The 27,603-nt window shown below is 39.7% G+C and overlaps 1 protein-coding gene across 1 annotated transcript; it reads left to right on the forward strand.

Annotated features, from left to right (window-relative positions):
* On the forward strand, positions 1-26,502 carry LOC125187869 (CLIP-associated protein). Its single transcript, XM_089058141.1, has 21 exons — positions 1-398; positions 1,375-1,530; positions 1,662-1,724; positions 5,778-5,846; positions 5,993-6,158; positions 6,494-6,655; positions 6,924-7,021; positions 7,345-7,419; positions 7,496-7,564; positions 18,785-18,870; positions 19,006-19,123; positions 19,239-19,337; positions 19,417-19,759; positions 19,954-21,740; positions 21,923-22,024; positions 22,502-22,606; positions 22,705-22,779; positions 23,974-24,042; positions 24,138-24,206; positions 25,787-25,888; positions 26,100-26,502. Exons 1-21 carry the CDS (start codon positions 66-68, stop codon positions 26,256-26,258), a joined length of 4,305 nt encoding a protein of 1,434 aa, XP_088914267.1. The 5' UTR covers positions 1-65; the 3' UTR covers positions 26,259-26,502.
* Positions 26,503-27,603: the final 1,101 nt, after the last annotated feature.

The following is a 27,603-nucleotide window of genomic DNA, read 5'->3' on the forward strand; positions in this document are numbered from 1 at the left end:
CCCATCGCCCCAACTCCGAGCAGATCCGATCGCGAAATCACCCAACTGCCCCTACCGCCGCACCAATGGAGGAGGCGCTGGAGCTGGCGCGTGCCAAGGACACTAAGGAGCGAATGGCCGGCGTCGAGCGCCTCTACCAACTCCTCGAAGCTTCTAGAAAGCCTCTGTCCCCTTCGGAGGTGACGTCACTCGTCGACGTCAGCCTAGATCTCTTGAAGGACAACAACTTCCGTGTGTCGCAGGGCGGTTTGCAGGCGCTCGCCTCCGCCGCCGTGCTCTCCGGCGATCACTTTAAGCTTCATTTCAATGCGCTTGTTCCCGCCGTCGTCGAGAGGCTCGGAGACGCCAAGCAGCCGGTTAGGGATGCCGCCCGGAGGCTGCTGCTCACTCTCATGGAGGTATCAGCTGTTACTGCACTTATGCTTGCTTTTCTAATTTTGTGCAATTGGTAATAGCTTTAATTGTTGTTTTCGGTTTTTCTGCATTGGTTCCGTTGCTTAGGGTTTTAATAAAATCGCAATTCCGTGTGATTTCTACGTTCTAAATTTGCCCCTGCAACCTATTGTAGAAATTATCCACATCTAGGGTTTACAAACCCCTGAAATCCAAAGTGTCACGCGCTAGTTCCATTATAGACTTCCCTACTTTGAAATCAATGGAACAAATCTGTAAGAGTACTGTTACCTTTCTCAATCCTCAATTGAGCATGCCTCTGTTAAACAGATTCCTATCTAAGATTGTGAATTTTCCTCTTTAAGTTATTTATTTGGTGATTTAGAGCTTAAATCTCTTTTGAATGGTAATGAATACTTTTGGATTCCTATTTGATTAACAAAAGGTTAATTTCACTCTCTATCTTTTTTAAAGCCATTACTGTGATATAGGATTTTAGCAATGTAATGGAACCTGAATCACCAATTGTTCTTTACTAACCGTACTCGTACATTGTTTCTCGCATTAATACCTCTTGAGTTGTTTTATTAAAATAAAATGGGCAGGTATGACTTATATCATACTCCCTCCGTCCGCGAATAGGAGTCTCATTCCTATCCAGCACGGGTTTCAAGAAATATTAAGAAAAGTGGGTGGAAGAAAGTTGGTGGAATATGAGTCCCACTTGTATATATAAATTTTAAATGATATGTGAGTGGAGTGAGTTAGTGGAATGTGGGTCTCTTTACCATTTAAATTAATTATGAACCGGGACTCCTATTCGCGGACGGACCAAAATGGAAAAACGGGACTCCTATTCGCGGACAGAGGGAGTACAAATGAGTCTTAGTTTTTATTCTGAATGAACTAAAATACGGGATCCATGTACAATAAAATTGTATGAGATTCATTCTGAGATTGAGGTTGTCAACTCTGCTGCAGGTTTCTTCACCAACAATAATTGTTGAAAGGGCAGGATCTTACGCTTGGATGCACAGAAGTTGGAGAATTCGAGAAGAGTTTGCTCGTACAGTCACATCAGCGATTAGTCTTTTTGCTTCTACAGAACTGCCCCTTCAGCGTGCCATTCTTCCTCCTGTATGTTGACTTCTATTCATTTTTATGTGGTGTAGGCTTACATTTTAAATGAAGCTTACTCATGGTTAAGTTTTTTTGCATGATTACGTTAACAAGAATGAATCACCAATTGTGCTATCTTCTTGGATCAGATTTTGCAGATGTTGAATGATCCAAACCCTGGTGTTAAGGAAGCAGCAATTTCATGTATTGAGGTTAGGAAAGTTTTTGTGTATTGTTTTGTCCTGTACTCCCAACAATGATAGCCTTCTTTTTTACTGCTGACACCACACCACCACCTAAGCTTTGAAGATGAATGTTTATTAAATCCAGATACTTTATTAAGTTTAAATTTACATGGTTATAGGTGTTTTACATATTTAGAGTAAAATATTGCTGCTGAGTTCAGAAGATAGATTGTATTATGGGTGGATCCATTTTGAACTTTGAAGTATCTAGGCCATTTGGTTGAGGACAATATCACTTTCACATGTAGGTGTTTTTTAATTTAAATTTAGATTATACTCCCTCCATCCCCAAAGAGTATGAACATATGGTTTGGCACGGGTTTTAATGCATAATTGGAAAAGTAAGAGAGAGATAGAAAGAAAAAGTTTTTAAAGTATTGTTAGTGGAGAATGGGTCCCACCTCAATAGAGAGAAAGAAGTATCCAAAATTAGAAAGTTCATACTTTTCAGGGCGGACTAAAAAAGGAAATAGTTCATACTTTTCAAGGACGGAGGGAGTAGATGTTTTACATATTCAGAGTAAAAATAATGCTGTTGGATTCGGAATATAGATAGTATTCCGGGTGGATCCATTTTGGAGTATCTAAACGGTTAGGTGTGAATCCATTTCTGATATGCATCTTGTTCCATAGTTTATGCCTTAGTTTGTGTACTTATCTTTTCATAATTTTAGTGTGTTTAGGAGTCTTGAGTTAGTTTATCTTTTCCTTGTTTCAGTATGTATAGTAGTCTTTATTTTGTTAGAGTTTTTAATTCAACATGGAGTGTTTAGTACAATCTATAAATAGGGTGATGTATCTCAGTTCAAAGTGTCCATAAATTTAGTTGTTGCAGCCAATTATCCATCTTCCCCACCTTTACTCCTATTAATTTCACATATATGTAATTTTAAGTTTAGATATAGATGGTTATATGTGTCTTACATATCCAGATTAAAATCATTCAGCAGGGTTTGGACTTTGGAACATAGATTGTATTCCAAGTGTATCCATTTTGGGGTATCTAGGCCATTTAGGTGTGAACATATCAATTTCTTGCTGAGCTATGTACTCAGTATGTAGTACATTCAGAATACACTGTTATTCTTTTTGCTATGTCCTTGAATCATCTTCTTTTTTACTGTTAGTAAGCTACTATCTGATGGTTGCCATCTGGTTTTTGCATCTGATAGTGTCATTTTATTAACACTTGCAAATATGTCATTCATCTTGTAATACGGAGTGAAAGGAGGATGCTCGCTAGACTGTTGGCAAGATATCAGCATATGAAGCATATCACACCATTGTTATAATAATGTGGTTGAATTGCAAATAAGTTATACAATGGAATGATTGTAAGAGATTGAAATGTTTATTAACAAGTTCCAACAATACTTTGAATTCATGACATTATTCAGAGGGGCTTCCTTCTTTAACTACATCCCATAATTGATGAAATACTACAAAGAGTGGAACCTTTATCAAAATACTTCTAATATGATTCCCCTCTTCTCTAATAGACTAATACAAGTGTTATATATATAAAATGACAAGCAGTTAACTAAGTTCATGTATACAACTTCTCAACGTTTTCATACTCAAATAAACAACTATATATACGCAGCTTTCTGCCCATGCAGTTGCTATCAATTGCCCCCTTGTCAAAACAGCCTTGCCCTCAAGGCTAGGATTGAAACTTAAACCCGTTGCTCTGTCCGGAGGAGGCTCATACTCAAGCTTGAGAACATGAACAAATGTGGAGAATCATCGAAACTCCAAAGACTGCACATCAAACTGGACAAAGCCTTCTAAGGAGCTGTTATGAGTAAATTCATATACAGCTCCTACTATGACCTTATTGGAGAAACAATTCTTCACTTGTCTATACATCCCATAATCTCCAAGTTTTGTCAACGCTAGCCGTAGCCAATTGGTGGTTGATTGGGGAGATTCACACATTATTGCGTTTAGAAAGCCTTTTTAGAGCCAAGACCTTCTTTACTTCTGACATGCTCTAGACCTTGGCAATTCTACTTAAAGAGTTTACTGGATGTGGTTGTGGTGACTGGAAAGCAGAGGTGTTGGTGCCACTTTCAGAGACACTAGGGATGTCTTAATTGTGGCTGTGGTGGTGGCGGAAGGCTGGACTGCAGCAGAAATGTTGGCACCATGTTGGTAGAGAAGGTTGTAGGGGTTCTTGCTACCTCGTCAAATAAAATCTTGATGGGCAAGGGCTGGGGTGGGAACGTAAACGCATAAAGTTGTGCTTCAGTGCGCTCGAGGATATCCTGGACCGACTAGAGGACTTCATGCCCATATATGGAAGGAACCTCATCCGCCTTTGCCAATCCTACAGTTTTTGTCTTCCGGCACTCCAAGCTCACCATGCCATTTGATGTGGAGTGAAAGGCGGATGGAATGATTGTAAGAGATTGAAATGAACAAGTTCAACAATACTTTGAATACATGGCAATATTTAGAGGAACTTCCTTCTTTAACTACAACACATAATTGCTAAAAGAACTACAAAGGGAGATTCATTCGTTACCCTTTGTCAAATTCGACACTTGCTGCAAAGTACTTCTAATATGATTACCCTCTTCGTACATGTGTTATATATAAAACTACAAGCAAATATCTAAATTCATGTATCAACCTCTCCACGTTCTCATGCTCAAATAACCACTAAATACGTGCAACTTACTGCTCCACATTCTACTGCATCCACATTCTACTGCAGTTGCTGTCATCTTTCCCTAGAAAACACGATTCATTAACCAGTGAGTGAAGTGGATTCTTGATCACTTGTTCTATAAAGGTAGACATTCCTCATGCTCTGTAGTCAGAGTATTGAGGAATCAGGCTGTTCTTTTCATGGAAAATACTCCCTCCGACCTCTGTTAAGATGATACGTTTTCCTTTTTAGTGATTTAGTCTCTCCCAGATAAGATGATGCATTTTTATTTTTGGAAATAATATAACAACTTTTTCTCTCCAATTAATACACCCAACCACTTTTTCTCTTTCCAATTAAAAAATTCATCTCTCTTTCTCTCTCATTTTAATACTTACACCCACCTTTTTTCTCTCCGATTAAACACATTAACTAATAGCTCCTAAAATCCTGTGCCAACCAAGAAATGTGTCAATCTTAGCTGGGGCTGATGGAGTATTAGTGAACATAGTTACAAAAAAGTAACTGGTAATATTATATTATAGTCGAATTAGGGTTTAAACTTCTAAGCTGGGACGTATCTTGATTTTATTCCATGCATTTTAGTGCTTTAAACATCACTAAAACTAATATCAAGATGGAAGAAAAAATAAATAGTTTCTGATCCTTGATTTAGGCAGTCTTTCTCTAGTCTCTGGATAAGACTGACAAAGACTCCAACTTTAAAATCAATTACTGATGCTTATGCTCCTTGTATAGTGGAAATGGGTTTATAAAGGTTTGACACCAACGACATTATGGGTGGTATCCTGCGAAAAAGGAGGGAGCATATTATGTTTAAATTGAAATTGATTTTGTTTGTTTTTATGCAATTGGTGTCAGAGAAGCTGTTCAATCTGTCTTATTATCAAATACTGAGCTGAACATTGTTATGAGAATAGTGACCATTTTATGAATTTAGATTGTGTTTAACAATCTTTCCTTTTTAGCTGGCAGTTTTGACAGTTTGACCATAGACTCTTTCAGTACTTTACTACTTTACCATTCACACAAATTTGGAGAAGTTTAGGGCACTAAATGTGTTGGTAGCTTGAATTGACTGGTGTTTGATTTACTCGTGTGAATTGGGATGTGTTGTAAAAGTAATCAAAACTAATTATCTTATGTCAAAAAGTTCTTTATATCAGGGTGATGTGATTTCGTGAAGCTCTTACTTCAGGAATTTGTTGCAGATTTTTTTAAGTATATATGTACCATTCTATTTCTAGATGCTTTATTTGGTATTGTTGCTCTAGACTATCTGCTTACCTAGTGGTATTGTTTCTGAGCTAAAGAGCCACATTTCCTGTTTTTTTGAACCATCTCAGGAGATGTATACTCAGGCTGGGCCTCAGTTCCTTGAAGAATTGAATCGACATCATCTACCTACACCAATGGTATGTGTTGGTCATTTTTTTGTATCAATTGAATGAAACAGAACATTTTTGTTACCCTTAACCCCTTTTTAACTGATCAGCCCTTTTAAAAGAAAACAGAGGTTGAATGGTTTCTTAAATGCTTTGTTGTCACACATTGGCTGCAGTTAAGAGATATTAATGCCAGGCTGGAAAGAATTGAGCCCAAGATTCACTCTTCGGATGCTATTGCAAGCAATTACTCATCTACTCAGACTAAGCCTACAATGCATAATCCAAAGAAAAGCAGCCCAAAAGCCAAAAACACGTCACGTGAGATTTCTCTCTTTGGAGGTTAGTACCCATGACAGTTCTTACCTACAAAATTGTTTTTCAATGCATAGTCATCTAGCTATTATTGTTTTTCTAATTTAATGATTGGTAAGTCATCGCTTTAGATCATATGTTATAATATAATCCAGTTTTTTTTCTTAGCATATGAAGCAATGCCTTAAATTTCTGAGTTTATGTATAGATAAATTGCTATCCCTAAAACCAGTTTACGATTCAAACGCACAAGACTGTGGAACTATATTCATTCTCTTTACACTTTACATTTTTGCATAAATGACAACATATATTTCTACTTCAAGTTTTGATAACTTTTTGCCTCTTTTGACACTGAGCAGGAGATGGTGACATCACAGAAAAGCCTGTCGAACCTATTAAAGTATATTCAGAAAAAGAGCTTGTAAGGGAGTTTGAGAAGATAGTTTCTACCTTAGTGCCTGAAAAAGATTGGTCTATACGTATTGCTGCTATGCAGAGAATCGAAGGCCTTGTTATTGGAGGTCTGTTCGTTTCTAATCCATAATCCAAGCCCTGGTGCCAATTCTTTTTTTTTATTTATCAACACCAGTCTTGTCTCAGATATAAAAATTTGTTCTTTATGCTATGAGTACAGCCTCGTAATATGTGGAATAGATAATTTCATGTTATGATACAGAAGTGAATAGTTCCTGCTATAGTAATTTTGTCATATAATTATGATGACAAAGTAAAATCATTTTGTTGATCAGGATTTACAGGAATGCTTACCATTCTTTTATAACTGAGCAGGTGCAGCTGATTACCCTGGTTTCCGAGGACTTCTCAAGCAGCTGATTGGTCCTTTGAGCACACAATTATCTGACCGGCGCTCTAGCATTGTGAAGCAGGTTTGGCCCTGTGTGATCACATAAACCATTCTTTCTATAAGATTGTTGACATTTACATTAAAAGAATGAGACTATGATGAGTTACTGATCATTTATCATGACATTCAATTCTAAATTGTTCACTACTAGCCTTCCTGCGGATTTTTTTTCTGAGATGCGGAATTTTTTTTTTTTGAGATGCAAATACATGCATCCTATGGATGTTTTGAGTCAATGGTTTTTTTTTTTTTCCAATGCATACCTGAAATTTTTATGTATTTTTGAATTGTTGGCTGAAGTTTTATCCATTCGGTCTTTTCACTTTTGTAATTTCCATTTGCTAGGCATGCCATTTGTTAAACTTCTTATCTAAAGAACTCTTGGGGGATTTTGAGGGATGCGCTGAGATGTTTATTCCGGTGAGAACAACTCTTTGTACACATTTTCATGGTTGATACAATTAATCTTGCCTCTCACTATCCTTCCTGTATTTAGGTCCTTTTCAAGCTTGTTGTCATAACAGTGCTTGTAATTGCAGAGTCAGCTGATAACTGCATAAAGACGGTAATGCTTTAATGTTTTAGTTAGGTTGTCTTTAGTTTTTTTTTAAATAAAATAATTTTTATATCCTTCTAATATTTGAAATATATTTTGATCTATAGATGTTTGATAAGGCTAATTTCATGCATTGGTTATGTAGTGAAAAACATCACATTTCTGCTGGATCTAACAAGTTTTGTTAAGCCAGGTGTGTGTGTAGCGCTAGATCCAGGAGATGCTGGAGGAGGATATCTAGCGAGGAGCAGGAACGGAATCACGAGGAAAAGCTAGAGGAAGGAAGCCAAAAGCTGAGGGCAATCAAGTCAATCAATACCTCGCTGGGCCCCACCTCGAAGCTTATAAATAAAGGAGTGCGCAACAAGAATGGCAGATCGGTTACACTCCACACACAGTCACGCTCTTAGCACACACACTAGGGATATGGGAAATTTGGGGTGGTTTTCGTTTTCGTGAATTACGTATCAGTGCATCACCGTCCCTTGAGGGCGAAGAAACAATTGTTCTTTTAAAATTTCTGTTTGGTACTCAGTTCAGTCTCGAACTTCACGTTTGGAAGTCGAGCTTGTTGTTTTGTTGCTGAATCAGTTTATCCGTTCTGTTTACGTTTGATTTGCCTTGATGAAGTTGGATTTCGTGTTGATTATTATGACGCTTGCTATTTTGGTTTGTTTATTTGAGATGTTCTCTTGAATTTGTTGCTGAATATTTTAGGAGATTCGAGAATCGTGGTATTGAAGTTGTGTTCGGTTGGATTTTTGTTCGGATGCTTGGATCCGGAGTGGATTTAGCATCCGAAGTGTGGATCTGAACAGGGGAGGTGAAATTTGTGCATGAGATTATGGGGATTTTGTTCTGCTTGGTTTGCTTCGTCTAGCAGTTTAATTTCCGTCGTTGTTTAGTTTTCTGTTAAGATTATGCCTCCGATCTACATCTGAGTTTGTTTTTCTTGATCTCTGCATTTATTTGTGTTCGTTGAAGAAGATGAAGTCATTTTCAGTTGATGCTTTAGTTAGTTAGGCTGCAGATTCGATTCTGTCCGTACTTACCTTTTTCAGAGTTTGGTCCCCACTTGTTTTAATCTCCTTGGTCCAGAGATGTTCGTAGAAGTCCCAGATCTAGTAGTTGATTTGATTTAGTTCTTATACATAATTCATTTTTTGCCTAGATCTAGCAGTTAGCATAGCGTACTTTATTTTCCAATTTCACTTAGTTAAACTCCTCAACCCAAAAATATGCGTGGCAGCAGCCAACCCAAAAATAGTTTCCAAATCTCTATGCATGTACTATACGAGTCCATCTCTGTGGGATCGATCCCTACTTCCCTGTGCTAGTTTAGTATCTGTGGTTGAGGGTTTTGAAGGTTTGCTTGCGTACCAACGACCAGACTTCCAGTCTTGTGAGTCTCTAGACCTTGTGATCTAGTTGATTTACTGGATCTAGGAAGTGTGTAATTAGAAATTGATAGGATACAGCAAGCAAGAAATCAACTCTTCAAATGGCGCCGTTGCCGGGGATGGATGGCGTAGTTTGTTTATGTGTTTAGAGATTTGGTGTAAATAGTTTTAATCTTTTGAATTTCGCTTTTGGCAGTTTATGAGCAAGGGCTCAAGGTCAGGAATCTGGAGCAACCCATCTTGGTCAAGGAACGTGCAGTTGAAGTGGCAAGTTAAGGAATCAACATCCGCCATAACTACCAGATCGGGGTTGTCAACTGTAGATCCATTTCCGTTTGAATCAGGGAGTGAAGAAGAGTGGAATTCATCGGGGAAAGAGGATTCACGGTCGTCGTCAGAAACTGAGCATTCGGAAAGGGAGGAAGAGGAGTCTGTAATGGCAAACTTAGTGGACCTAGACCCAGAGATTGGTTCGCTAACTGCACATCTCGACGGAGAGCCAGCTCATGCCATAGTGTCAAATCAACGTCAGCGGTCTATTGAGATCAAGACGAATGTGCTGGGCGTTTTACCTACATTCTCTGGACGGAGGAATGAGTGTCCTTATGAGTTTTTGAACGAGTTTAGTAAGCTATGTAGCATCCAGAAAAGGCCTAACGAAACTACCGAGGAGGACTATCGCCTGCGAGCGATTCCATTTGCATTGAAAGGAGAGGCAAACACTTGGTTGCTGAGGCTTCCACCTGACTCGATCACCACATGGAGGGATTTCAAATTGGAGTTCCTGGACTATTTCTTTCCGTCCAATAAGACAAACGCTTTGAAAAAAGAAATTCAAGAGTGTAAGCAGGACTACGATGAATCTTTAAGCCAATATTGGTCTCGGTTTAAAGGCCTGCTTGACGCTTGCCCAAATCACAGGATGACGGAGGCTGAAACATTTTATCTATTCTACGAAGGGGCAAATCCTGAGTCCAAGGACTTAATGAATTCCTCGAGCGGGGGGAATTTCACCAAGAATAAGGCAAGCGAGGCACGCGAGATTCTGGGAAGATTAATCGACGCGAAGAAGGCGTATGACTGCCCGCGTGCTATCATGAGGAGAAGCTCCGCGAACACAGTTAAGGAACGAGAAGGAGAAGAGGTTAGAGACAGAATAGATCGACTGGAGAAGGCACTGCTAAATGCCATTGAAAAGAAAAATACCCCTGGGTCGACTGATAAGGAAAAAAACCCAGGTCAAGAGGAACATCAGCTTCAATTTTACAATAATCCCTCACTCGATGGAGATTTCCAAGCTCAAGTGAATGCAATGGGGAATTGGAATCAAAGTAATCAAAATACCAACTGGAACCAGTGGAAGATTAAGGAGGCACCATGGAGGGACAATCCTTGTTTCAGATGGGCTGAAGGGAACCAACAACCACAGTCACAACACCCAGGTCCAGCGGAGAACCAGCAGACATGGCCCAGCCGGAATCAGGAAGGACCACAGCATAATTCTAACTGGGCAGGGAAGCAGCAAGAGGGGCTGAACAACTGGAATTTCCGTAACCAAGGGGATCAGCATAACTGGAACAACAGGAACCAGAGCAACCAAGGGAATTCTTATGTGCCACCGCATCAGAGGAACAATTCAGGAAACAATCAAAATTTCCAACAGAGTCACCCAGGTCCAGCAACCCAGTACAACAATAATCAAGGAGGTCAGGGAAATTTTCGCCAGAACCAGGTGGTTGGAACCAATCAAAATCAAGGATTTAATCCCAGTTCAATTCAAGGTTTCCGACCACAGCGGAATCTTGATGACATGGTGCATGACCTGGTAAATTTCCAACAACACATGCAGAATAACATGCAGGCTAACAATGACGTGGTGCACAAAATTCAAGATGCCCAGCAGGAGCAGAAGTCTGCCATGGACATGTTGGCAAAGCAGATGTCCCAGTTGGCCACGTCGCTGAACGAAATGCGGGGAAATGAAGGGAAATTGCCTGCCACTGTCAAACCACCAGACCGAGCAAATATTAGTCAAATTACCTTGAGATCGGGGAAAGGCTATGAAGGACCGAAGCAAGTGATAAACGAGGAGACACCCTCACAGATGAACGGAGAAAAGGGGAATCAGAAGTCTCGAGGAGATGATCCTGGACTCAGAGAAATTCCTATACAGGATGACCTCCAGGAGGGAGATTTAAGGGGATCTATGCCTCGACTAAGTGACCCATTTTTCCTTGATCCAGAACCTGAGTTGGAACTTAAAGAGGGAAGCAGGGAGACAGGTGCAGCCCCAGCAGGGAGTTCCACGAATGCAGTAAAGCGACCCAAACCATTCCCATATCGAGGAGAAGCCAAGAAAAAGAAAGATGATACTGAGGACCTTGTGGAAATATTTAGTAAGCTGGAGATTAACCTACCCTTTTTGCAGGCTCTGAAAATACCCACCTTCAGCAAGTTCATCAAGGAATTCATAGCAGGAAAAACCAAACCTGATGGGAAGATTGTTATAGGAGAAAATGTATCCGCCGTGATACAAAAGAGGAGGATGCCGTCAAAGTGTACAGATCCAGGTATGTTCACTCTTCCTATTTCTATAGGTGATATTAAAATTGAGCATGCCATGTGTGATCTAGGTGCTTCGATAAATGTCCTACCGCTGTCAATATATAAAAAATTGGTGGGAGTCAGTTTGGTCGATACTAAAGTAGTGATTCAGTTGGCCGATAGAACATGCATCTCTCCTGAGGGAGTATTGGAAAATGTTATAGTTAGAGTGCATGATTTCCTATACCCAGCTGATTTTCATGTGATAAAAATGAGGGGAAATGAATCTACTGAGTCTAGTGGGGTGTTACTGGGGAGACCTTTCCTTCGCACCGCGAAGACTGTTATTGATGTGTTTGATGGAACCATATGCCTGGACTATCATGGGGAGAAATACACCTTCAACATTGAAGAAGCTATGAAAAAACCGCTTGATGTTGAAAACTTGCATGTTGTAGATGTAATTAACCCCCTAGTCCAAGAATATCTTGAGACTGAACTAATGCAGGAACAGTTTGACAATTCGGAGCTGAGCCAGACTGTAGAAAAGGAGGTGACAGGATGGTGTGAAACTTTTTTCACACAGGACTTGACAGATGATCAGATCAATGAAGCGATCATGGCATTCTGCCACCAGCCACTATCATTCCAATCAGCCAGATCTGTTCAGGAGAAGAGCCCAGACGAGGGAGCGAATCTAGAGGAAATGGCGCCAAGAAGTAAGGCGGAGAACCCTTTACCTCAGGAAGCCATCACACCGAAGAAGGAGTTGAAAACTTTGCCTGAAAATTTAAAGTATGCATACCTGGAGGAAGGAGAAACTTGTCCAGTGATAATTAACAGCCGCTTGACTGAAGACCAAGAGAGTGCGCTGCTGGAAGTAATAAGGAGGAACAAGAAGGCCATAGGGTGGACACTTTCTGACCTAGTTGGAATTAGCCCTGATCTTTGCATGCACCACATCAGACTAGAGGAAGGGGCAAAGGCTCGGCGTGATCCACAAAGGAAACTGAATCCAAACATGAGGGAGGAAGTGCTCAAGGAAGTTCTGAAACTACTGTCCCTTGGAATCATATACTCTATTCCAGATAGCGAGTGGGTCAGTCCGGTTCACATGGTACCGAAGAAATCTGGAATACAAGTGGTGAAGAATGACAAGAACGAGTTGGTGCCTACTCGACTGGTCACTGGATGGAGGATGTGCATCGACTATAGGAAACTAAATGAAGCCACCAAAAAGGATCATTTTCCTTTACCATTCATTGACCAGATGCTAGAGAGGCTGGCTGGCAAACAGTATTTCTGTTTCCTCGACGGATATAGCGGTTATTTCCAGATTTTCGTGAACCCAGAGGACCAGGAAAAGACCACATTTACATGCCCTTTTGGAACTTATGCCTACCGAAGGATGCCATTTGGTCTATGTAATGCACCAGGGACATTCCAACGTTGTATGATGAGTATTTTTTCGGATCTACTAGAGGTGTGCATCGAGATATTCATGGATGATTTCACTGTATATGGAGGCTCATTTGACACTTGTTTAGCCAGCCTTGACCTAGTGCTGCAAAGATGTCAAGAGAAACATCTAGTTCTGAATTTTGAAAAATGTCACTTCATGGTAACTGAGGGGATTGTTTTAGGTCATGTGGTCTCTGAAAGAGGAATACAAGTGGACAAGGCAAAGGTGGAAGTGATTGCAAAGCTACCTTACCCTACAAATCAAAAGGAAGTTAGAGGATTCCTCGGTCACGCAGGGTTTTATCGAAGGTTTATCAAGGACTTTGCAAAAATTGCGCAACCACTCACTCATTTGCTGCACAACGATGTGGAGTTCGAGTTTGATGAGGGATGCAAGAGGGCATTTCAATTGCTCAAGGAGAGACTAGTGTCCGCACCAATTATCAGGGCACCGGACTGGAATCACCCTTTTGAGATAATGTGCGACGCGAGCGATTTCGCTGTGGGAGCCGTCCTAGGGCAGAAGATAGATGGGAAAAACTACGTAATTTTCTATGCGTCCAAGACACTAAATCAAGCTCAGAAGAATTACGATACTACGGAGAAGGAAATGTTGGCTGTCGTCTACTCGTTCGAAAAATTCCGCCCTTATCTTCTTGGGTCAAGGGTTATTGTTTTCACTGATCATGCAGCAATAAAGTACTTGCTAGCTAAGAAAGAATCAAAGCCAAGGCTAATTCGATGGGTCCTACTTCTACAGGAGTTTGATTGGGAAGTAAGGGACAAAAGAGGAACAGAGAATCGAGTGGCTGACCACTTGAGTAGAATTCATCAAGGAGATACGGACGAGGCTATTCCCGATGTTTTTCCCGAAGAACATTTGTACTATATGGACGAACCACCTAGACCGATAAGCTGGGAATCTGTCTTAGTTTTAACAGGTCCAGGAGAATCTGATCGAGGAAAGCGCGTACGTAACGCAGAACCATGGTACGCCGACCTGGCAAATTACTTGGTCACGGGAGAGGTGCCAAGTTCAGGGGAAGCCTCCCGGGCCCAGAAGATGAAGCTTAAAAGCGAAGCCAAATATTACTTCTGGGATGATCCTTATCTTTGGAAGATGTGTGCAGATCAGATAATTCGACGTTGCATTCCTGAATGGGAACAAAGAGATGTACTCCATCATTGTCACTCCTTGGCGTGTGGAGGGCATTTCGGACCAAGGAGAACCGCAAGGAAAGTTCTAGACAGTGGATTCTACTGGCCTACATTGAACAAGGATGCCTTTGAATACTGTCAATGCTGCGAAAGGTGTCAACAGACAGGGGGAATCTCGAGACGAGATGAGATGCCCCAAGTGCCCATAGTGATCTGCGAAATTTTCGATGTTTGGGGGATGGATTTTATGGGCCCATTTCCGTCGTCGTACGGAAATGCTTACATATTGGTCGCTGTAGACTACGTTTCCAAATGGATAGAGGCGAAGGCTACGCCCACTTGTGAGTCTAAAGAGGTGGCCAAGTTTCTGAAGTCAAACATTTTCAGCAGATATGGAGTTCCTAGAGCGATTATCTCAGATCAAGGAACACACTTCTGCAACCGCACTATAGAAGCGCTCATGAGGAAATACGGCGTGCATCATAGATTGTCTACACCATATCACCCCCAATCGAATGGGCAAGCTGAAGTCTCTAATAGGGAGATAAAGAGTATTTTGGAAAAATCAGTTAACACCACAAGGAAGGATTGGAGTAAACGCCTTGACGATGCTTTGTGGGCGTATAGAACTGCTTACAAGACACCAATCGGGATGTCACCTTATAGGTTGGTGTTTGGGAAAATGTGTCACTTACCCGTGGAAGTGGAGCACAAGGCATATTGGGCCATTAAGAAGATGAATATGAAGTCTGTGGCATGTGAAGAAGAAAGGAAGCTGCAATTACAGGAGCTGGAGGAACTACGGCTAGAGGCATTCGATTCAGCAATGTGGTACAAGGAAAGAACGAAGCTCTGGCACGACAAGAACCTCCGGGTCAAGGAACTTCAGGTGGGGCAGAAAGTACTTCTATTTCAGTCCAGACTCAAGCTAATGCCAGGGAAGTTGAAGTCAAAGTGGGTAGGTCCATATACCATCGTTGGCCTCCGCGCACACGGAGCAGTGGAAATCCAGGGAAGTGCTCCTAACTCGGTCCCTTTTCTTGTTAATGGCCATAGATTGAAAGTCTATAGGGATAATTCTGAGCTATGCGTAGTGGAGGAAATACCACTACGTGCGCTCTCAGTTATCACTTAGCCAGACAAAGGAATATTCTCGATGAACTCCTGGGTCAAGGGAAATGTTATGTTTTTACACACTGATCCAGGGGATTCGAGAATATTCAAAGGTAATTGTACATAGTTTAATTGCTTTAGAAGACAAAGAAAATCCAAACAAAATAAAAATTCAAAAATTTCCAAAAATATTTTCGAAGACCCAAACTCAAAGGGGATTTATGTCTCGTACTTTAACCTTGACCCAGGAGTCTGGGGTCTTCATATTTTTTTAGGTCGCGGTCAAGGGAATCAATTAGAGGAAGCTGAGGAGGCCATGCCAAGTGAAGAGGTGGAAGAGCTTAGGAAGGAGGTGCAGGACATGAAAAAGGAAATGCAACTGATGAAAAAGGAGATGATGAAGGAACTCGGGGGAATACGGAAGGAACTCAATGGGAGTCGGGAAGAAGTAAAAGTTCTGAGCAGCAACGTAGCAGATTTGGCCACGAAATGTGCCAAACAAAGTGAAAGAGTGGCGGAAGCTGTGGAGATATCTACGCGGATGTTGAAATGGCTGCATCAGACGCTTCCCTTGACCCAGTCGAAGTCGACTCCTGGGTCAAGTGGCGAGGCACAGAAGATCATCCACAGCAGTCCCTCGATCAAGCCATTCCAGCAGTTGACCACCCCGACTATTCCCGAGAAAGTTCCAAATCCACCGAGGACGAAAATGCTAATGAGGAAACCAGGACTCGATCAAGCTGCAGAAGGAAAGGAAGAGCTGGAGCAACCAGCGAAGAAGAAAGTGAAAACAAACCGCCCCAGTGTTCCACCACCGTCTGGCTCTCGCGGGAGCCAGCCCCAGAAATGAGCAATTTCCCCAGACCAAGTAAATTTTAGTTTTTGTGTTTCTTTTTCTGTGTTTTATTTCCATGCGTTGCTGTGTTTTATGCTATCTTCTCCCACTTAGCCCAATGCTTGGTCTAAGTGTGAGAAGTTCTATGTTTTCTGTTGGTTTATTCTTCTCCCACTTAGCCCGTTGCTCGGTCTAAGTGTGAGAAGTGAAATTGTTGTTTAATTCTGCATTGAATTCTCTGTTTTCCCCCCTTCACGACGATGGCTTGAGGACAAGCTTGAGTGAAGTGGGAGGGGGAGAGGAATCAATGCAGTGTTATTATGCTTTGAGGAGTTGTAGGTCTAGGATTGTATCGCATGAACTAGTGGATATAATACGGCAGATTCCCTTAGGGAGAGTAATTGAAAATAGGAGGTATTCCAACTTAGAAGCCTGATTCTTTAGTAAGCCGAACCAATCTGAATGAAGCAAGAACGATAGTAAATGCCTTTACTTGCTCAGTTGTGAAGCCCTACTCTAGAGGTGAGTTATAAGCCTGTGATAACACTTAGAGCTAACATATGTCAAAAGTCTGCCACTGAATGCTGAAGGAAAAGAGAAGAAAAAAAAAAAAATATAAATAAAAAAGGGGGAAAGGAGAAAATATATAATCATAAATCTGGAGGTATAAGCTGGACGAAGTCCAGAGGAGGAAATAAAAAGAGAGAAAAAAATCAAGGAGGTATAAGCTGGACGAAGTCCAGGAAATCAAGGAGGTATAAGCTGGACGAAGTCCAGGAAATCAAGGAGGTATAAGCTGGACGAAGTCCAGAAAGAAAAAAAAAAAAAAAAAAAAAAAAAAAAAAGAAAAAAAGGGGGATAGTGACGGAGGATAGAAGGAGGAATTCTCATAACCCGAGGCTTCAGTGGTTTGGCAATAACTTAAGAGAGAATCGGTCCTAACATCCCTGGTAAGGAATGAGCGATCGAGTGAATCTAACAATTGGGGAAGTAACAGGCTATCTTGACGAGCTGACAGATTGGCTAGGTAGAGGGGAGAAAAGGGCCTATTTGGAGGAGTGCAGCCTGTTGGATTGATCTTAATCTTGTGGGGACGGTTGCCTAAAAGTTGAAACCAGTTCATGCATATGTGTTTATATGTTTTCATCCTATGTGATTATGTACTCTTTGTTTTAGTGTCTAGCTTTGCCTCAGTTGTGTCTAGGTGTAGGAGTTTTGTCTAGAGTCTGTAGAGTCGGTCAAGGGGATAACCATGCTTGAAATTCGCCTTATTCTTCTTTTCTTCTTGTCTTTATACTTGAGGACAAGTATGGTGTAAGTGTGAGCAGTTTGATAAGGCTAATTTCATGCATTGGTTATGTAGTGAAAAACATCACATTTCTGCTGGATCTAACAAGTTTTGTTAAGCCAGGTGTGTGTGTAGCGCTAGATCCAGGAGATGCTGGAGGAGGATATCTAGCGAGGAGCAGGAACGGAATCACGAGGAAAAGCTAGAGGAAGGAAGCCAAAAGCTGAGGGCAATCAAGTCAATCAATACCTCGCTGGGCCCCACCTCGAAGCTTATAAATAAAGGAGTGCGCAACAAGAATGGCAGATCGGTTACACTCCACACACAGTCACGCTCTTAGCACACACACTAGGGATATGGGAAATTTGGGGTGGTTTTCGTTTTCGTGAATTACGTATCAGTGCATCACCGTCCCTTGAGGGCGAAGAAACAATTGTTCTTTTAAAATTTCTGTTTGGTACTCAGTTCAGTCTCGAACTTCACGTTTGGAAGTCGAGCTTGTTGTTTTGTTGCTGAATCAGTTTATCCGTTCTGTTTACGTTTGATTTGCCTTGATGAAGTTGGATTTCGTGTTGATTATTATGACGCTTGCTATTTTGGTTTGTTTATTTGAGATGTTCTCTTGAATTTGTTGCTGAATATTTTAGGAGATTCGAGAATCGTGGTATTGAAGTTGTGTTCGGTTGGATTTTTGTTCGGATGCTTGGATCCGGAGTGGATTTAGCATCCGAAGTGTGGATCTGAACAGGGGAGGTGAAATTTGTGCATGAGATTATGGGGATTTTGTTCTGCTTGGTTTGCTTCGTCTAGCAGTTTAATTTCCGTCGTTGTTTAGTTTTCTGTTAAGATTATGCCTCCGATCTACATCTGAGTTTGTTTTTCTTGATCTCTGCATTTATTTGTGTTCGTTGAAGAAGATGAAGTCATTTTCAGTTGATGCTTTAGTTAGTTAGGCTGCAGATTCGATTCTGTCCGTACTTACCTTTTTCAGAGTTTGGTCCCCACTTGTTTTAATCTCCTTGGTCCAGAGATGTTCGTAGAAGTCCCAGATCTAGTAGTTGATTTGATTTAGTTCTTATACATAATTCATTTTTTGCCTAGATCTAGCAGTTAGCATAGCGTACTTTATTTTCCAATTTCACTTAGTTAAACTCCTCAACCCAAAAATATGCGTGGCAGCAGCCAACCCAAAAATAGTTTCCAAATCTCTATGCATGTACTATACGAGTCCATCTCTGTGGGATCGATCCCTACTTCCCTGTGCTAGTTTAGTATCTGTGGTTGAGGGTTTTGAAGGTTTGCTTGCGTACCAACGACCAGACTTCCAGTCTTGTGAGTCTCTAGACCTTGTGATCTAGTTGATTTACTGGATCTAGGAAGTGTGTAATTAGAAATTGATAGGATACAGCAAGCAAGAAATCAACTCTTCAATGTTACGCAATTGCAAAGTTCCTCGTGTACTTCCCCGGATTGTGGACTCTGCAAAGAATGACCGCAATGCTATACTCCGTGCCAGGTATTATTCTGTTCTCTTAGTCTAGTCTGCTGTCTTATACTCTATATACAGTACAAAGCATGAAGGTACTGGTTTCTTATTTTCTTAGAAACTATTTTTTGTAGGTTGTACTGACCCCTTGATTTCTTATATTAGGTGTTGTGATTATGCGCTCCTTATACTTGAATATTGGGCTGATGCACCTGAAATACAACGCTCGGCTGACCTCTATGAAGACCTTATCAAATGTTGTGTGGCTGATGCAATGAGTGAGGTTTGTGTCCTCGGAATACGTCTTTGTATCAGCATGCATCAGCATTCATATCTCAGGTTTACAATAGCTGCAGGCACGGTTTACTTTAATCTCATGGGCTACATTTTTTCAATAGGTGCGATCTACTGCAAGGACATGTTACAGAATGTTTGCTAAAACTTGGCCTGATCGCTCCCGGCGTCTGTTCATGTCCTTCGATCCTGTTGTTCAAAGGGTATACATGTTGTTCTTCTTTCATTTGAACCCTTCAGTTATTGTGAAACCATTAACTGAGAAACAATATCTTGTGCTAGGTAATAAACGATGAAGATGGAGGAATGCATAGAAGACATGCTTCACCTTCCATTCGTGAAATAAGTTCAAACATGTCACTCTCCTCTCATACATCCACACCTTCAACTATACCTGGTTACGGGACTTCTGCAATAGTTGCAATGAATAGAAGTGGTAGTATATCATCAGGGACGTCTCTTACTTCTGGACTACTACTTTCTCAAGCAAAATCTATGGGCAAGGGTGCAGAGCGTAGCCTAGAAAGTGTGTTGCACTCAAGCAAACAAAAGGTTACTGCCATAGAGAGTATGCTGAGAGGCATGGATATATCAGAGAGAGGCCGATCTTCCAGTTTGGACCTAGGTACTTAGTTTTGTTCCCTTATCTAAATTTTGTCTTATAATTTATATGGTCCTCTTTTGTTTTGATATTGATTGTAAAAAAATTGCTCCACTCCTGGAATACTTTTATCCCTTTTGAATGGCCGATGCTAATTTTCCTGAGTCTTTATATGACTATGAATGGTTTAGCTATTTATTTTCTTTTCCCTAGTGCAGGAGTTGACCCTCCATCATCTCGTGATCCACCATTCCCCCTCGCTGTTCCAGCATCAGCTAGTCTAACAAATTCTTTAACAGATCCAGTATCTGGTATCTCTAAAGGAAACAATCGCAATGGAGGGTTGATGCTTTCTGATATCATTACACAAATACAGGCTTCTAAGGAGTCAAGTAAACTATCACACTATAACAGCACGGGAACTGAGCTTCAGTCTTCACATTCTTCTTACTTAGCCAAGAGGGCTCCAGAAAAGGTACATGATAGAGGATTTGCTGAAGAAAATTCTGATTTTAGAGAATCAAGGCGACATATGAATTTTCATGATAGGCAATACTTAGAGACACAATACAGAGATGCTAGTTATAGGGAGTCACATAGTAATCACATACCAAATTTCCAGCGTCCACTTCTAAGGAAGAATACTGCTGCTGGGCGAATGTCTGCTGGCAGGAGGAGAAGCTTTGATGACAGTCAGCTCCCACTGGGTGATCTCTCAAGTTATTCAGAAAGCCCAGCTTCTCTTACTGATGCTCTAAGTGAAGGGCTCAGTTCTAGTTCAGATTGGAATGCACGGGTGGCAGCATTTAGTTATATTCGTTCTCTTCTGCAGCAAGGGCCAAGAGGTATTCAAGAAGTAATGCAGAGTTTTGAGAAGGTCATGAAGCTGTTTTTCCAACACCTGGATGACCCGCATCACAAAGTTGCACAGGCAGCCCTTTCAACTCTTGCAGATCTTATTCCAGCTTGCAGAAAGCCATTTGAAAGTTATATGGAGAGGATTCTACCCCATGTTTTTTCTAGGTTGATTGATCCCAAGGAATTAGTGAGGCAACCTTGCTCAACTACACTGGATATTGTTGGCAAAACATATGGTACCGATTCTCTCCTACCTGCTCTGTTGCGTTCATTGGACGAACAACGGTCTCCCAAGGCAAAATTGGCTGTTATCGAGTTTGCTATTGGCTCATTTAATAAGCATGCTTCAAATTCTGAAGGTTCTGCCAATAGTGGTATCCTTAAGCTATGGCTTGCAAAATTAACCCCATTGGTTCATGATAAAAATACAAAACTGAAGGAAGCAGCTATAACATGCATAATATCTGTTTATACTCACTTTGATTCGGTGGCGGTATTGAACTTCATTCTTAGCTTATCTGTTCAAGAACAGAACTCCTTAAGAAGAGCCCTCAAGCAGTATACTCCTCGCATCGAGGTAGAACTCATGAACTTTCTGCAAAGCAAGAAAGAGAAACGTGGCAAGTTCTCATATGATCCTTCAGATATGGTTGGAGCATCTTCTGAAGATGGCTATAATGGATCATCAAAGAAGAGTCAGTTGTTTGGTAGGTATTCTTCTGGATCTATTGACAGTGATAGTGGGAGGAAGTGGAACTCTCTTCAAGATGCATCCTTCATCACAGGTTCCATCGGCAACCAAAACTCTGATGATACACAGGAGAATTTGAATCATCATTTGGTGGAGACTAACTCAAATGCTGATGTTACAACTTCAAATTACAAAAGTTTAAAATATGCATCTAATATCTCCAGTGATAATATGGGATTATCCGCAATAGATAAGCATCCAAATGCAGAGGTTTCTTTGTCACCACGTTTGGACATCAATGGACTGATTGGATATGATCATCAGCAGAAGTCTCTAGACATTGGGGTTGACAATGAGCATTCACCTGAACCATTACTAAGTTTTCCTAAACTTGCTTCTCTAAAATTGAATTCTTCTACAGAAACAGGACCGAGTATTCCTCAAATTCTTCATATGGTGAGTGTTTCTTCTGCTTGCTTGAATCAAAAGTTTAAAACTTTGCATCTGCCACTCTCCTCCTGGCCATGTTCTCATTCTTTTAAGTAATTTGAAGTAATAATTCAAGGAGCTTCTCAGTGGCAATGTTGGTGTGGAAGTCTTCATTCGTATCTTTCTTAGGCTTTCTTTACTTTTGGTAGATATGCAATGGGAGTGATGACAGTACTTCAGAAAATAAACTCCATGCACTTCAACAGTTGATTGAAATTTCCATATGTAATGACCACTCTGTCTGGAACAAGGTATGTTAAATACTCCCTCTGTCCCACTAAATATGTAACATTTGGGAATCGACACAGGTTTTTATGTAGTGTTGTTTTATGAGTTAATGAAGAGAGAGTAAAGTAAGAGAGATGAAAAAGTAGAGATAGAGATGTTTCCATTTTAGGAAACGTTTCATTTTTAATGGGACAAACTAAAAAGGAAAACGTTTCATTTCTAATTGGACAGAGGGAGTACTTGTTTCCCATCTGGTTATGCTTGCTAGGTGGAAAATCAACGCAAAATATGGATTAAAGATTGACAATAGATTATGTAGAAGTAGCTGTTATATCCTGAAAAATCCTCACAGTTATCCATTTGATTGTGGAAGCTAAGCAATAGATTGCTTTAATTGTAACAACACTGTTGCTTAGCTTCTCAAGTAATTTGATTGTCATATTTTGTTAATCATTCTACAACATTTTGCTTCTGGTTACTAAACAAATGGCATATTTCAGTACTTCAATCAGATATTAACATCTGTGCTTGAAATGCTGGATGATTCCGACTCATTAATCAGCGAGCTGGCTCTGACACTCATTGTTGAGATGTTAAAGAATCAGGTCCGTGGTCTGTCTACATGTCCAGAAATTAGTACTCTGTCAATTTGTATGTAACTACACTCCGCACATCCTTGTGCGCGTTTTTTTCCCTCTTTCAGAAGGATTCAATGGAGGATTCTGTTGAGATTGTAATTGAAAAGCTGCTTAGTGTGACGAAGGACAATGTTCTGAAGGTACATGTATTTCCTGAAGCTCTATGGCCCTTCTTCGTATGATGGAATGGAATAAGGAAGGAATGAAATGAACATGGGAATGGAATGCTAATTTCATTCCATTCTCTTGCTTGGTATTGATAAGAAATACAAAAGGAATGAAATTGTTATTCCTTAGTTGATTCATTTCTATGCTTGGTGACTACAAATAATATAGAAAGGCAATGGAATGGAATGAAATGTGAATAATTAATGTTTATTCCAACACAAAAATTAATTTATTCAAAAATTTTTACAAAATATTTTGGATCATACGTATATGTGTGTGCACAGAGTGTGTATGTGTGTGAGTGTGAGTGTGTGCATAGTGTGTGTATGTGTGCTGGTGTGTGTGTGTGTCTCTATGTGTGCTGGTGTTGTGTATGCGCATATGTGCTGGGGTGTGTGCATAATGTGTGTATATGTGTGATCTGTGTGTGCGTGCAAAGTATTTTTTCAATTATTAAAATTTCAAAATTTTATTTTTATTGTGAAATTTAAAAATTACTCCCGCCGTCCCAAGGAAGATGACCCCTTCTTTGGGCGGCACGGAATTTTGTGTAACTTTATTTTTGTGCTGAGTGGAGAGTCAGAGGGGGAATAAATTAGAGATAAAAGGTGTTCCTATTTTTAGTAATGAGTCATCTTGAGTGGAACAAACTAAAAGGAAAGTGGGTCATTTTCAATGGAACAGAGGGAGTATAATATTGAAATACATAGAATTGAAATATAATTGAGTATAACATAATATGTTGTACTTCCTCTGTCCCACAAGAATATGCACTTTTGAAATTTGGGAACTCTTTTCTCTCTAATGAGGTGGGACCCATTCTCCACTAATAATACCTTAATTACTTTTTCTTTCTACTTCTCTCTTACTTTACCAATTATGCATTAGAACCCGTGCCTAAGTGCATATTCTTGTGGGACGAAGGTTGTATAATTTTGCTAAAATCTAAAACAAGAAGAAAGAAAAATGGAACGGAGTTGCCATTCCTTGGATAAATGGAAGGATGGATATTCCCATAGGGAATGAAATGGTAATTCCTAAGAAATAAATAAAGCAAAGAAATAGATTGATAGTAGGAATACCATTCCGTTCAATCATACCAATCATGGCCTCTGTGCTTTTCATACAGTCCTATTTCACTGTCTCATTCTTCTGTATACATTTAGGTCTCCAATGAATCAGAACATTGCTTGATGATTGTGTTGTCTCAGTATGATCCATTCCGATGTCTAAGTGTAAGATTATTTATGATTTATATACATGTCTAGTTTCATGGTATATGGAATCGAATTTTAAAATTCCTCCATCATTTTATTCTGTTGTGTTGCAGGTTATTGTTCCTTTGCTTGTGACTGAAGATGAGAGAACTCTTGTGACATGCATAAACTGTTTGACAAAGGTAAAATCCATGAGGAATTCTTAAAGTTATGATATAAAGTTCCATTTGCTTTCCCATTTCTATTCTATCTGAGGAATAAGATTAGCAGAAAGTGGTGGTACATTTTTATTTTTTCAATTGTTCACTGTTTCTCAAGACTTTGACATCTAAGGATGTCTGATCTATGCAGTGTTAGTTTGCCAACATCACAGATTTACCAAGGAGACGTTATAAATTTATGTTTATGAAATACTCTCTCCATCCACCATAAAATGTCATTTTTACAGAAATGGATGTCCACAATAGATATCTCATTTCACTTTTACTATTTTTGGTAAATGGGGCCCACATTCCTGTGCTGAGTCAAAGTTTATATGGTGGACGGAGGGAGTAGGAACTGGTCCTTGAAGACACAAATGCATGTGGTTATGCATATATTTGCTAATTTACTGACTGATTTTAAGGATTCTACATCTGGTGATGCGTTAAGAGTAGATAGATTTGAATGTCCAATTCAGTAGTACTTAGTATGCCGATACCTTGCCTCTTCTTGTCATTGAGCCTTTTGTCCCTCATCATCTTCTTGACTCTACCAAGTTTAACCAATAAAATATCCGATACAAGGCCATGCAACTGGCAGTATGATATATGGTTTAGTTTTTCCCAGCTTAAGAAGTAGTGTCTGATGACTAAAACAGGGGGGTATTATATGAGGGACATGAAAAGAGAAAGGGAATGGCTAATACTTGGCCATAGTAGATGTACATTTCAACCTGTTTGTGTTACAGGAGAGAAATGGAAGGAGATGTGGAAGGGATTCAAAATTGCAAGGTTTTCTTTTAAACAATTCCCAATCACCAATTAAGGGTGAAAATTCAAATACCCCAAAACTGGAAACGATCTTAAAATTCCTATATTTATTTTCATATTGAGTGTTGCTATAGATTTAATTCCACAAGGCCCAATCCATCACTAGTTCACATAGTCATTAACTATGCATTCAAATATAAGAATATAGTTTGAGTGGAGGTTTTGTTTAAAGATGTATCACAAGTCTTCTACTGAATGAATTTGGAATCAATTTCATGATGATGTACGGAAAAGACTGCAATAGGTGTTTGAGTATTAAAGCTATCTAATACTCCCTCTGCCCCACTCTAAGTGACAAATTTTCTTTTTTTGGATGTCATACTCTTATTGACACATTCCTGAAATGGAAATATCATTATTTATACTTTGTTCTCTCTCATACTTCATTGTCTCTCCACTCAACACATTGAACAAAACTGTATAAAATCATTTGCCAAATAGGAAAGGCTCCACTTAGAGTGGGACGGAGGGAATATGAAATTGGCCAAACTAAGTTAATAGATGTGTGTATTGGAATTGGAATATTGATTTATTATATATAGCCAAGACATTGTTGACCCGATTATTGATTATTACATAAATCACTGAAGCATTAAATCTTTTGTTTGTTTACTTACATTATTGTCAAAGCATATGTGACATGGTGCAAATTCTTAGGAACAATCTATATGCTGCAGTTAGAAACTTTTTGGGCATTTTATACAGCCTAAGAATGTCCTGTTACTTTGCAGCTTGTGGGCAGGCTCTCTCAAGAGGAACTGATGGCTCAGTTGCCCTCATTTTTGCCTGCTCTTTTTGATGCATTTGGGAATCAGAGTGCAGATGTCCGGAAGGTAAAAATAATTAATCTCACAATCATGAATTCATCAATTCAAATGTAGGTTTTGCTTCTGGAATTTTACTCTGTAGCATTCCCTCCCTTATTCTGACGTTTAGGTGACCTATGAGTAACTCCACATATCATGTTTGTATAGTATTCACTCAAATTATACATCGTCTTAAAATCGGAAAATGAACTTTTCCATTTTTGTTGGCAATTTGCAGACTGTTGTTTTCTGTCTGGTGGACATATATATCATGCTGGGGAAAGCATTTTTGCCGTATTTGGAAGGGCTTAATAACACACAACTACGGTTGGTGACGATATATGCAAACAGAATATCTCAAGCGAGGACTGGTACTCCAATCGATGCTACCCAATAATCAGCGGATTCGAATGCAGAGGCTTTGCGTTGCTTGATGATTCTGGTTAATTTTGATTATTTCTTCATTTTGTTTGTGTGCGTGTATATTGTGTGAAATCTGTAGGCGATGGGGATGTTTAGTTGTAATTCTTTTTACATAAGATTTAATCTATTTGTGCGCATTGTCAGCTTGTTTGGTGTGTGGAAAACTACATTGTGATGTATACCCATTTTGTCTAAAATGAAATCATTTTTTCCAATTACGCATAATATCTTCGGTATTTATGATTAAATGTTACTTCTCTGTGTTCCACGGCAGTGGATGCATTTCTTTCCGACACTGAGATTAAAAAAAAAAGTGTGTAATGTATTAAATAAAAAAATGTTCCCTCCATCCCAAGGAAGATGACTCCTCGGGACAACATGAGATTTTATGCATGGTAATTTTAAAGTGTTTATTTGGGTGCTTAAAAGTACGAGAGATGAATAAAGTAGGAGAATTAAAAGGTTGTTTATGTATAAAAGTAGGAGAGATGCAAAAAGTAATAGAGATAAAAGGTTTTTAGGTTTTTGGGTGTTTAAAAAAGATAATTGAGTATTTTAAATATTTTCTAAATAAGGAAGTGGTCATCTTGATTCGGTCGGACGGGGGAGTAATAAAGTATGAGAAATGAAAAAGTAGAGAGAAGAAAGTAAGAGAGAGAAAAGTAAGCGAGAAGAAATGTGTTGACTTTTACTAAAAAGGGAAATGACCTCACTATTATGGAACGTACAGAAATGGTAAAATGACTCTACTACTATGGAACGTATGAAGTATCAACTAAAAAGCCATCAACAATGATGCCTTCTTTAAGGTCACTTCGTGTCGACAAGCTCGCAAAGAAAGGCCATGTCGAGTTGTCAGAGAACAACATTTCATGCAATTGGACATTGCATGTGACCGCTTAGAGCATCCACAACATGATACCCTCGACCTTGCTCTCATCATGTCACAGTTCTGCTTAGTTTTTGCACTAGGCCATAACATGACAATCATTATTGTCATATTTAAATTTTTTTATCAGGTTTTTAGGTAATCAAAGCTTCTATTTTTTTTCTTTTTTACTTTTGCACTGGCTCATAACATAATTTGAGACCGTTCCATTTTCTTAGAGCTTGGATCACATGATCAATATAATGACTTTGTCAGCTCCTCGTGGATATGAAGTCAGGGTTGCATGTATTCTATCCATCATTTTACGGAGCAAATTAAGGTGTGGATTAAAGAAGTTTTTGTGGATATTTTTCGGCGAAAGAAGAATCTCTATACCAGAATTGCAGGGTTTAGAGAATACTAGAAAATAGAGGGTCGTCTAGTCTATTGT

Source organism: Salvia hispanica, chromosome 5 (genome assembly GCF_029641045.1).
Source record: "Salvia hispanica isolate PSC_SH4W2 chromosome 5, Shi_PSC_v1, whole genome shotgun sequence".
Classification (NCBI taxonomy): Eukaryota; Viridiplantae; Streptophyta; class Magnoliopsida; order Lamiales; family Lamiaceae; genus Salvia; species Salvia hispanica.

Excerpts from the sequence above, each read along its gene's own strand:
- LOC125187869 (XM_089058141.1), top strand. The coding sequence starts at position 66 with ATGGAGGAGGCGCTGGAGCTGGCGCGTGCCAAGGACACTAAGGAGCGA. Across the intron at positions 6,656-6,923 it reads CGAAGGCCTTGTTATTGGAG|GTGCAGCTGATTACCCTGGT; the intron begins GTCTGTTCGTTT and ends ATAACTGAGCAG. Across the intron at positions 7,420-7,495 it reads GCGCTGAGATGTTTATTCCG|GTCCTTTTCAAGCTTGTTGT; the intron begins GTGAGAACAACT and ends TCCTGTATTTAG.